The sequence below is a fragment of the Lonchura striata genome, chromosome 5 (assembly GCF_046129695.1).
Source record: "Lonchura striata isolate bLonStr1 chromosome 5, bLonStr1.mat, whole genome shotgun sequence".
Lineage (NCBI taxonomy): Eukaryota > Metazoa > Chordata > Aves > Passeriformes > Estrildidae > Lonchura > Lonchura striata.
The window spans coordinates 71,023,991-71,036,731 of record NC_134607.1 but is presented as its reverse complement, the minus strand read 5'-3'; the positions used below and the strand labels follow the sequence as shown (position 1 = coordinate 71,036,731).

At 41.4% G+C, this 12,741-nt stretch overlaps 1 protein-coding gene across 4 annotated transcripts in view; it reads left to right on the top strand.

Moving 5' to 3' along the window:
• The window catches only part of CHCHD3 (coiled-coil-helix-coiled-coil-helix domain containing 3), a 131,257-nt gene that overhangs the window by 14,931 nt on the left and 103,585 nt on the right, over window positions 1–12,741 (top strand). For all 4 annotated transcript variants that reach the window (XM_077783708.1, XM_021530916.2, XM_021530917.2 and 1 more), the window contains exon 3: window positions 5,779–5,863. In XM_077783708.1, the coding sequence (XP_077639834.1) occupies window positions 5,779–5,863 (85 nt within the window). The remainder of the gene's footprint in view (window positions 1–5,778; window positions 5,864–12,741) is intronic.

Below are 12,741 nucleotides of genomic sequence, written 5' to 3'. Positions count from 1 at the left end.
GCTTTTATTAGGCAAAAAGAATAAACCAAGGCTATTTGCATATTGTAATATTTGTGTTTTACGTGTCTGAAGTTGAAATGTGGGCGGGAAATTGTTTTAATTGTGGAGGAGCCCTGATGTGTGTGAGCTGGGAAGGCACGTGGGCTTCCTCATCCAATATTTATGAGCCTTAATGCACAATTAGGAGTTTTCCTGGTGACATCTTCATTAATTCCCCCAAAGCTTCCCCCTGTGCCAGCAGCTGAGGCAGATGATGGGGCTGAAGGCAGCCCTGTCCCAAAGGATCTGGTTATATTCCTATTTTCTAATATTCCTACTCAAAAGGATGGGAGAGCTTCCCCTTGCATGGGTTCCATGGTTTGACCGCCCTGATTGTTGTCAATGCCAGATATGAAAGCAAAAAGCTACAGGAATTAAATGGAATTTGTTTTTTTCCAGCACAAAAAGGAGTCTTCCTGTGGCTGGGAGGTACCTTGGAGCTGTGGTCTCTGTTTGGGGATTGTTGTTTCAAGTTCATGAATTTTGGTAGAAGTGAAAGAGATTTTAGCAAAGTTTATCCTGGCTTGAAGTGTGGTGTGGAGAGGCTGATTGACCATGGTGCTGGAGATGCCTCATTTTTGACTAATATTTCATATTCTTTAATTCTTTACATCCTCTCTTTTCCCTTCACCTTCTTCCTTCTCATTTTGTGCAAGTCCAGAGGAGGCCACAAATTTATTAAAAGGACTGGAGCACCTTCCCTACAAAAAGAGGCTGAGAGAGTTGGGGCTGTTCAACCTGGAGAAAAAAAAAGGTTGTGTGGAGATCTTGGAACAACCTTCCAGTATCCCGTTCTCTGGACATTTTTCTTTTAAATAGCTGAGCTTAACTAGAAGGAAAAACAGAACTTGGGCCTTTTGTATGTGGTGTTTTTTGTTTTAATTCATTATCTGAACATTACCTAGCTAAGTATTTTCTAAAATGCATTTGATTGTATCAAACCTAAGTGTCTCTTCATTAATAACTTAATGCACCTGCCCTTTCCAGAGAATTTAGTGAAGCTGCCTGCTACTAAATGCTGTTTGCATTAATGGATTTTTTTCCAAATGCGGGGCTAATGGGCAGATTCCCAGCTCTGCAGGCTGGAAGTTATTTGAATAATTTGTCCATATCGCATTCCTGATTTCTCAGGCTAACATTTCTGAGGCTGCAGGTGTCTGCTTTCCCTGAGGTTTGTTGTTTACTGCTCGGGGTGTAATCCTGACATCCTGCTGATTGTTTCTTTTCCGTGAAGCAGCTGCTTTAGAGAGAGAGGAAGAATGTATGGATTTGGATCTTGTGATTAACAAAGGCTGAGGAGTTGGAGTCAAATACTTCCAAGAGTTGTAAAAATCTTTCTGTGCCAAACTGTTGTGGACGTGGAGGATAAAATTGCTGATGGTTCCTCAAGAATTGGCATCACGTGAGGCTTTGCTCCCATCCTGCTCACGGGTGGCCTTTGGAGTTCCAAGGCAGAGCACATTTTATGCATCTGAAACATCAGGAACTGGATGGGAAGTCAGAAGTCCTTCAGTCCCTTTTGCCCCTCTGTCCTTATCGTTGTCCCTGAAACTACCTAAACCCTTCTGGATCCTGGAAATGTCTTGGCTTTCTGGTTCTTTATTTGTCTGATTTTGAAGCACAAGTGGGCTTCAGATTAATAAAAATAAAATATTGAATAAATATTCAATAATTGTTTATAAAAAATAAATACAAAGGGTTAAGCAAATAGCTTGGCACACTCATACAAAGGGTTAAGCAAATGGCTTTGTACACTCTTAATTAAAATATATTTTTAGTAGAAATCAGGATTTGTGGCATTTTAAAAAGGTGGTGGGATAAGCCTTTCTCAGGTTTGTCAGAGGATGTTGGATGGATTGGGATCCTGGGCTCTGGAGAAGGCTGAATGGAAAAGTTTTGAAATCTGCTTTTCCATAAGGGCACAGGACAAGGGGCAATGGCCTTAAGCTGAAGGAGGGTGGGTTTAGATTTGATTTTAGGAAAATATTGTCCTTCAGACTTCTCCTGAAGAATCAGTGGATAAATGAGAAAAGTCAGAGTGCTGTTTCCCAGAGGCCACCAAAATGGCAAAACCCCTTTGTGCCTGGACAGTCCCTGCTTGGTCTGCTCAGATCCTGGCAGGAGCTTTCTGGATTTTATCACTGTTGACCCTGTGTGGATTCCAGACTCCCACCAAAGCTTCTCCCTCTCCCCTCCCAGCTGCACAGGGGAGAGATAATAGAATTCCCATGGAATCTCCTGGGAATTTCAGCTCTGGAGCAGCTCCTGGGTTTCCACAGGGCTGTTCCTCTCATATTCTTGCTTCATTCTGCTCTGTCCACTCTGCACAAAACTTTTTCTTTTCTTCTTAAATCCATTATCCCAGAGGCATCACCACCACTCCTGGTGGGCCCAGCCTGGTGGATCCATCCTGGAGCTGGAATTGGCTCTGCTGGATGTGGAGGAAACTTCCAGAAACCACCCCCAAGACCCCTGGTCTCAAACCCTGCCCCCACAAACCCAGGACAGCCATTCTGTGTCTGGGAGCAGTTTGGTGCCTCTCAGAGCATTGTGATGATGCCTCAGGGTTTAGCTTTTATATTTTTCATATTTTGTCCTGCTTTAGTGTGTGGGTCTGAGCTTCTCATTATGGGGTGGTGAGCTCTGTGCACAGAGCAGGGACACAAAACAATTCCTGCTCCAGCTGGGCACCAAGGACAAATGATCCAAACCTCAGCCCAGGAGCACAAACACTGTGGGCTGGAGAGAGAAAAACAAGCAGGGTGGGACTGATGGGCTGGAGCTGGAATTGGGAATGAACTCCAAGGTGCCAATGGAGCAGAACTGATCCCAGGGAGAGCCCCCGGGAGCGCTCGTGCATTTTGGGGCCAGTTTGGTTCATCTTGAATGCTTGAGAATGTCCCGAGAAGGTCAATGAGGCTGGAGAAGGGCTGGGAGCACAAACCCTGAGAGGGGCTGAGGGAGCTGGGGGTGCTCAGCCTGGAGAAAAGGAGACTCAGGGCTGGCCCCATCGCTCCCACAGCTCCTGGAAGGTGCCTGTGCCCAGCTGGGCTGGGCTCTGGCTCCAGGCAGCCCTGACACAACCAGAGCACACAGCCTCAAGCTGTGCCCAGGGAAATTCAGGTGGGAGAGCAGGAAAAAGCTTTTCCAGAAAGGTGCTGAAGCTCTGGGATGGCTGCCCGGGGAGGTGGTGGAGTCACCAGGCCTGGATGTGTTTGAAAAGCCTGGATGTGGCACTGGGTGCTGTGGTTTAGTGGAGGTGTTGGGGCTGGGCTGGGCTCGATGCTCTTGGAGCTCTCTCCCAACCTTGTGAATTCTGTTAATCTTGGGTGCAGCCCTGGCTGGGCTCTTGTGCTGCCCAAGGTGCATCCATTGAGGAGGTCTTTTAATAAATCCCTGCTTTATTCTGTAACTGTGCCCAGCCTCTGCTCTAGGTCAGCCTTCACAAGGCACCAGTTCAGCCTCTTTGGGTTGCCCATCCCCGTTATCCTGGTGCTTTTCCATCCCCGTTATCCCAGGAGATCTCTGCCAATCAAACACCCATCCCTGGGCATGCTGAGGGGACAGAGCAGCTGTTCCTGGGGGTTTGGAGTGTGTTCCTTTCACAAACCTGGGGCTTTGTGATGGGAGCTGTGCATTAAACACTCTCACACTCACCTCACACTTTGGTTTGTGCTCTTGGAGGAGCAGAGGAAGCCCTGGGATGCAGGTGTGACCTGCCTAAATGTACCTGAAAATCTTCCCACTTTGCTCTGGGATGAAGCTGACACTGATTTCAGCATCCTGAGGAACTTCTGCTCTTAGAGGAGATAGTGTTGGGAATGGCTATGCAATATTAATTTAATTTTTAGTAGAATAATATTAATCTATTAATATTTTAGCAGTCTTGCCACACCCCTGGTTTAACATTCTCTAGTATTTCAGTGGTCAGCTGTGTGTTTTTAATGCCCTGCAGTATGAGCAGAGACAGGCATCAAAAATTTTATTTAACTTTTAATGTTAAACACTCTTTTCCTGATCCTCTCTCAAATAAATTATATTTTCTCTTTTTAAATGCTTTTTCCCTTAGAACAAATCCCTCCTCCTTGTAGAACTGCAATTTTTTTTAACTGAAACATCATAAAGCTCCCATTTGGGAGCTACCCAATTACATCTTACAATAATTCTATTGAATGATCTGTAGCTCCACTTTTATTCCCTATTAGTATTTGCCTGATCAATGGGCACCCTAATTGATTGTTAAGGTCAAATGTCTTTATTGGCTGCTGCCCGAATCTTTCCTCATTATGACATAAACCATCCTCTGGTCTCTTGGAGTTCTTGTACTCATTCTTTTGCATCAGAACCATAAATTTCATTCTGTAGATGCTGGTGAACAAAGTAATTAATGCTGTTATGTCAGTCAAGATAATCCCAATAAAATGGGGGTTTCCTTTTTCACCCAGCTTTTTGCTAGAGATCTGTGGAAAGGTTCATATTTCCCTCTGAATTTTAATTTTAAAATATTTTTAGGCTGGTAATTCACTGGTAATTCACAGGTTCCCCCCACTTTTCCCTCTGTTTCTGTGATCTCAGTGTTTCCTGGGCCTGGCACGATGCATATCGATTCCAAAGATATTTCTAACTGGATTAGTTGGCCAAAACTCACATAAAATTGATGAAGCTGCTTAATTCATTCATAAAACCCTTTTGTGAGACTGCTTTAGCATGAGCAGAATTGCAGGCAGGCTGAACTATAACAGAAATATGGAATAATGATTTTGGATAATCTTTGCAGATAAATCCAGCTCCTGGAGATGAGGTCACAGAGACCCTCCAGTGCCTGAAGATGAATTTCCCTGGGTTTGACCTCCCTGTGCAAGGGTTTTGTGGCCCTTTTTAGGATTCAGCAGCTCTGTTTTCCTGGCTGTTTTGGGGATGGGATCACATCCTGGAGCTCTGGGATTCCAAGGAAAGGGATCTGAGCCAGGAGTGAGAATTCCCTGGAAATCCAGAGCATGGCACAGGTTCAACTCGGTGTAGGTAGGGCTTTATTCCAGGCAGGATTAGGATTAAGATGGATTTGGGGGGGTCTTGGAGATGTCTTTCAGCCTTGTAGGATTGGTGGCTCTCCAGCTTTTCTCCTTCTGTTCATAGTCTTGAAGAAGTTGTTTCCCTGCTTTTTTTGTTCTTAACCAGAGTTTCATTGATTCATCTGGCAGAATCTAAGTGAAGGAAATATTCTTTCCATATCTGCTGGATTCAACAAAATCAGGAGAATTTGGGGCAAAATCTTTGACTAGGATCTAGAAATACGAATATTTAGGGCGTTGTGAGAGCTTTGTTGTGTAAAATGCATCTGAAAATACTTGATTTGTTACACAAATATATTTCTTCTGGTTCCTATATGAATAAAAAGCAGCACTTTATGATTTGACTGTTTATGTCTCTGTCTCATCCCCATGGTTTTACTTTTCAAAGACATACTTCTAAAGAAAAATATTTAATTTGATGTATAGTCCATGTTGTTTAATTTTCCAAAGATTGCACTAATTGAAAAGCTGTTTAATAAGAAAAATTTTTAAAGGCTCACTGGTGTGCTAAAATTTCAAAGATGGTTAAACCACAAGAAAGCAACTCCAACTGCTGTGAGGAAAAAAGCAAATAAACAATTGAGGGCACTGTATTATGCAGTTGTGTCTGTAATTGGGGATAAGTTGTGTTCTGTTAACATTTCACTGAATTTTCTTTTAATTGCAGTTAATGATGAAGAGCTGAAGAAAAGAATAGCTGAGGAACTGGCACTGGAACGAGCCAGGAGAGACTCTGAAGCTCAGAAAAGGAGGTTGGTTCATTAATAACAACAGTATTTCAAACAAACTTGGACTTAATGCTTCTATTTTATTTATCTGCTTACCGGAAAGAACTGAATTTTGTGCACAAACTGGCTGTGAGAGCTCTGGGGGCTGCAGCAGGTTTGGATATTAAAGCCATGTTCAACAACAAATGAGCTGGAATTTCCTTGTAAGAGCTGATCCAAACTGTTGCTCTAAATCCCTTTTGACCTCTTGAGCTTGGCTTTTTTTTGCTGCCTTTTAAGCTCGTGCTTTACTGATTTCTCTGGAGCCCAAATAATCACTTTGTGCTGCTGACACAGAGCAGGGCTGGGGTCTCTGTGACCCCAGGGGCGGAGCAAAAGTACCTTGGAACAGCAGCAGAAATGGGAATTTTGGAGCTTTCTGGGAATTCTGGAATTCCCAGGATGATTTGAGGTACTTTGACTATCTAAAATATTGTATCAAACCAGTTCACACCAATAAAACCCTTTTCATTCCTTTCTGCATATAGAAATATTCAGTTTTTAGGCATTTTTTTCCTCAGAGATTGCAGTGACTCTAAAAGCTTGATCAGAGCCATTATTAGCAATTAAAAATTCCTCTTTAAATTTTGAAATTTTGGTATCTGCTGAACTTCTGTGTTTATTTCTCCTTTCAGTGATTGTTGTAAATAGATAACAGAACACACTGAGTATAAATATTCCACACTGTCCTCCACTGAGAATGGGGAGGAAGGCTCATTATGATGGATTAAAAAAAATTAGGCTGTAATTAGTACTACTTCAACTGTCTGCATAGATCTCACTTGTTTCCTACCCAGCATTCTGTTATTTAATTGAGTTAGGTTGATGGAGTATATAATTAGATAGGACTGTATTAATGTCACAGGGAAAAAAAAAAATCAGGCTTTTCTCTTCTTTTTCTTTTGCATCAGCAATAAAGGAAATCAATAAGTTAGAGTGAAATCCCCCCTCTCCTCCACTGGGCTTTGACAGGAAAACTTGGGTTATTGTTGAGCTTCTTGAGTGCTCAAGACTTCAGCTAAATGGGATTAAAATCTGGAAATATTTGGTTTGCAACTTCAGCATTTTCTCATGTGACACTTTCAGTACCTTCCAGAATTCACCTTGCAGGGGTTGTGCATTGGTCTGTGAAAGGGAGGGAGCAGACTGGGTAAAATAGCAAAGTAAATTAATGATGATGATAAAGAAAGGAAAAATATCAAAACTTGTTAACAGCTTTACTTCTTTTCCAATTCTGATTTATTTAATTCATTTTTTTTTTTGCCGTAGCAAGGATTGTTTTATTATCATTTTTACACAGTATATGCAATTATAAAAATCTGTTTTTAACAGAGCATAGAGGCTTTTTTTGTCTTGGATGAAACAACTGTAAGATATGCAGATCTTTTTTCATACGTAAAACTTAAGGTCTTTGTGTTTTAAAAGCATTCCAGAAACTCACATTATTCAGATAAATGCTTTTGTCTTCCATGTGCAGAATGTTCCAGCTAATAGAAATGTAGAGTATAAGCTGTAGTAATTTGTAAGATAAATACAAACACATTGATGCTGTTTTGGAAAACAGAACAAAACTCTGACCTTGCACTTGTGATTTATTAACAACTTCATTTCATTACCCACTAATTTTAAGATAAATCCTGTTGGGATGTGACATAAAAATTAAATTTTTTTACCTCCAAATTCATTTTATGAATTGTTTTACCACAGATGATATATTTTATATGTTTGTATTCTCACCAGGTTTTTTTTTCCCAATATTTCAATGAACATAAAAATATCACCATAAAAATATCTGAAACTTTGGACTGTTTGTTGTGTGATTGCAGCTGCCTAATAACTGATTTTGGTGCTGTTCATGAGCAGTGTATGAGCACATTTGGGTTTGATTGCAAAATGTCTTTTACTCATTCCAGACTGTGAAGGGAAGAAATCTTAATTTGAACTTCTAGATAAATTATTTATTCACACATCCATACACAGTACAGATGGGCTGCTATATAAAGTTAAAATCTGTGCTTATTTTGGGGATTAGAGCTTAAATTGAGTTTAAATTAAATTAGAGCTTTAAATTAACAGACTTAAATTGTATTTTAATACCATCTAACAATATATACATTACAGCTTCTATTTAACAGGACTTGGAATAATTAATAAAATAGTGATTTAGACCCACCTTAGAATATATTTCCAAAATTTTGCACTGATTCCACTTTACTCTTGCTTTTACTCAGCCCAACTGTTTTTCCTCACTTTGGTTTTTGAACATTTTGAAATGTTTAATCTGAAAAGCATTTTAATTTCGGAAAGTTCATTTAGAAAATTGATGATCATTAATTTACAACAGAATTTGTAGAGTTTGCAGTAGTAACTGTGAGCTGTTAATGTGGCAGAGCTGCAGTCTTAGGGTGATACTCAAGGGAACACAAAAATAAGAGAATGGACACAAAAACCTGAGCTTGACAGTGGTGACAGGTAGTAAATGATAATTAAGAGAATTCTGAATAATAAATAAGAGAAACCACACGACTTAATGGACCAGTGGGTGATAATTTGAATTTTGCCTTTTCTCTGATTATTCTAGATAAACTCAGCAAATGTTTAGCATTTTTTCTAATTTCCCAAGAAAATGAGAAAATTTTTAATGTTATGTCTTTGAGAAGAGTCATTAGAGAAATAATTTCCTTTTCCCATCAGAGAACAGAGTGGAATTTATCCACTCCATCCATTTACTTTGTCCTTGGATGCAAAGCTGTGCATTTGTTGGCCTCCACGATACTGATGGTGCTCAGTAAATGTGTTTTTCAAGTTTGCTCTAAATGAAAAGTGCAGGCAAAGTAAAAAGTATTTTGAGACAGCAAAAAGAACAACTTCTATCATCAGCATAATGATAAAATTTTAGATACTGCCAAGCTCATCAGAGTGCTGGATTCCTCCACTAAAATATACAAACCACTGCTTCAGAGGCAAGTGATGGATGTGATTTCCCATGGAAATTGAACGTTCCTGAATGATGACTTGCCTTTTCCTCCCCCCTAAAGATCAGAGAAATTTCAGGCTTTTTATTTTGCTAATCATTTAGCTCAGGCTAATTATATTTGGGCGGGGTTCAGTTTCTTGCTTGGCGAGTATTTCCCGGCTTCCACTTTTTAAATATGATTTGGCAAGGGGCAAATATTAATTATATGTAGAGTGAGGTGTTTTTGTGAGCTGCTACGCATGGCAGTGCCTTCAATAGTGCAGGAAGTGTATTTTGTTCAACTCTTCAATATATTCATCTCTGGAATTGTGTTGGTGTGCCAGAAATCTGTCCCTGTGCAGTTCGCTTGTGAGCGTCCTGTGACGTGCTCCGATTCCAGGGCTTGGTTCTTAGAGGAAAACTCCTGCTGGAAGGAGGAATTGTAAGGCAGGAAAACATTTAAAAATAGACTTTGGTTTGTTTTGGTGGCCTTATGGTAATTCTGCTGCCAGCTCTGTTCTAGAAGTGTTTAAGCTATGAGAGAGGAGGAGAGGAGAAGGATCCATGGAGAGCTTCCAGAACATTCCAGGACTGGGAGAATTGGGAATATTCCCCTGGAGAAGGGAAGGATCCAGGGAGAGCTTCCAGCACATTCCAGGGCCTGAAGGGGCTCCAGGAGAGCTGCAGAGGGACTGGGGACAAGGATGGAGGGACAGGACCCAGGGAATGGCTCCCACTGCCAGAGGGCAGCCAGGGATGGGATCTTGGGAATGAGGAATTCCTGGCTGGGCTGGGATTGCCAGAGCAGCTGGGGCTGCCCCTGGATCCCTGGAATGTCCCAGGAAAGGCTGGACACTGGGGCTGGAGCAGCCTGGGATGGTGGGAGGTGTCCCTGCCATGGCAGGGGTGGCACTGGAGGGGCTTTAAGCTCCTTTCCACCCAAACCATTCCAGGATTGTCTGGTGGCTTTTGATAACTGAGTTTTTTTGTGTCTCTGTCATCTCATCACCTGTGACCTGGTGGTGGAACTTGTGTAACTTTTCTCTTGAAAAGCGCATGAAAAATCCTTTCCTTGAGTAATGCATACGTGAGCTCATCGAGCATTTTGTCCTGGTTTGAACAGACAGGTGTCTGCTAAGGTACGCAGGAGTTTCCCTTAAAATGGAACATGCAAACCCCCTCCCTCTGAATAATTATAATTTTGAAATTAAGGGGCTCTCAGGTAAAGATATGGGAATAGGAATAACAGATCTTTACTAGGAAAATTAAAAATACAAATGCAATAGTACAAAAAAGAAAACAACCCCCTGCCAGAGCCAGGAATGCCCTGAGCCCCTGTGGGTCAGGGAGGTGGCTCAGCCCCATCCCAGGGGGGCTCAGCCCTCCTGCAGTGCCAGCTGTGCTTCTGCTGGAGCAGGATCCTGCACAAGGGGGGAGTTTTCCTCTGGAGCTCCAGGGCTGGGGGAGATGGGCCTGGGCTCCTCTGGGAATGCAGGGGGAAGGAAGCTGCTCCTCTGGGAATGCAGGGGGAAGGAAGCTGCTCCTCTGGGAATGCAGGGGGAAGGAAGCTGCTCCTCTGGGAATGCAGGGGGAAGGAAGCTGCTCCTCTGGGAATGCAGGGGGAAGGAAGCTGCTCCTCTGGGAATGCAGGGGGAAGGAAGCTGCTCCTCTGGGAATGCAGGGGGAAGGAAGCTGCTCCTCTGGGAATGCAGGGGGCAAAGGCTGCTGTGCTGTTCCCAGGTCAGATTGGATCCAGGTAGGAATGCTTGGCTCCTCCCCTGGGCAGAGCATCTCCCCATGGATGATGGAATTTTCTCAGCCATGCAGGGACACTCAGTGGCCATGGACAGCAGAGATCTCCTGGAGGGAGGGTGGGCTGTGGGAGAGATAAAGAAAAAACTGCCCCATGGACAGCAGAGAACTGCCCCATCTATAACAGATGGAAATAAAATATACACACCCTCAACCACATTTTTCAACTGAGACATTCCCTGGGAATGAATTGTTGGATTCTGTTCTCCATGGCTCACTGGGCTCCCAAGGATGTGACGTTTTATCAGTCACCAGCTGGACAGCTGATTGCAACCTCAATTTGTGCCATCCTCATCTGTTTGGAGGAATCTTTCCAAACTGTAAATCAGCTTTGACTCCGCCCTGGTGCACAGAGTTACTCTCTGTTGGTTTATTAAAGTTGTAACCATTAGATTTTTTATTTGTTATTTTGTTGTTGTGCTTCAAGGAGAGTCTGGAGGTAACTGCTCCTCACTCTGGGATTTCATTGATGCTCTGAGCTTTTCCCCCCAAACATTTTTTTTTTTTTTTTTGTCATGTCTCAGCAGTACATTGCATAAATGATGAGCTCTTAGTAAACCTGGAGTAAAGAGTTGGTGCAGAACAAATTCACCAGTGAGATATAAAGTGAGAGAAGAATGAAGAAGAGTATTGGACAAGAAGCCTTTGGGAAGCTGCAAACCAAAATTGTTATATTAAAATCAATACTGGGGCTTGACCTTTCTGTGCTAGTGGATACTCTAAAACTTCCTATTGATTTCTCTTGTAATGACATGTTTATTCCAGTTTCCTGGCACACGTGTAGAGAACAAGGGGGAAAATAAAATTATGGATTTCTTTACAACATTCATTTTATATTTCAGTGAGGTAAAGGTATGAGGAGCATCTTAATGTATCTTTAGTTCATATGAGGAGTGAATTAATTGTGGTGAAAACTTCTTCAAAGCATTATTTTCCTCCTAAATGATTAATTTTTTCTAAGTAATCAGCTAGGTTGAATTAGGGAACCTGCTTTTTCATGTAGGATTGTCCTCAGGGGGAGCAAAATACTCCATTTTAGGAAATAGTTGTTATTTTGTCTTCTGCCACAGGGTCCTGTTGGTATTGTTTGAATTAAGTGGGAAACGAGTTTGGAAAACTCCATCTTCTCTGCTGCTGACAGTCAGAGGAAAAGTTGGGAATACTCTGAAGCAGTAAAAGTGATGATAATTCTTTTGACTTGGGATAGCTCAGAAATAAGAGTTTAATGTCTCCTGGCAAGGGAAGCTGCACTGGTTTGGTAAAACCAGAGATTCTAACTGATAATCACATCAAGGAAGGCAAGGGGATTTTATAGGGGCAACTGATTGCTTGAAAATTTAAAATAAACTCTTTTTCCTTCTGTTGGAGTTCTGGCTGCTGAGAATTTTAGGTTTTCTGTGCTGCCAGGCACTGACCCCCAGGAGAACACTGCACTGACCTGAGGCCGTGGAGAAGCTTCCAAAATGGGATGACAGAACTGGGATTACAGGTGTGGAGTTAATGAGGAGTGTGTAATCTCCCAAAATAAAAAACTTCAGAGTTTAAGGTTTTAGAATATAGTAATATATATAGAGCTAAGGCAGAAGTTTTAAAGCAGAGGCTGGTCCTTCTTCTTCACCTTTTTCATGGGTTTGGGTAGTATTTTGTAATTAGAAAAATTCGCATTGCGAACTTCAAGTGAATAGTTGCTAAATTAAAAGTGAAAATAATTTAGGTATAGTTTATTAATTAAATAATTGAACCTTAAAAGACCTTATAACAAAAGATTGTTAACCATTTTGGACCTTACTAATGAAGAACTGCACAACTCACTACCTATAAAACTATAACAAAAATAAGAAATAATGAATACCTAAATCTAAACACAACCTATGGTCTCAAATACCTTCAATCCCAACCTCAACAAAAGGAAAAAGAACCCAGAACCTAACATTTAATGGATCGTGTGAGGATAACAATAATAATTATTATTAATTAAGTATGTTATCACATAATATTACTATATTATATAATTATATATTATATGATATATTCTTCTTATATTGTTTAAACAACAACAATAACATTAATAATAACAACAACAACAACGACAATA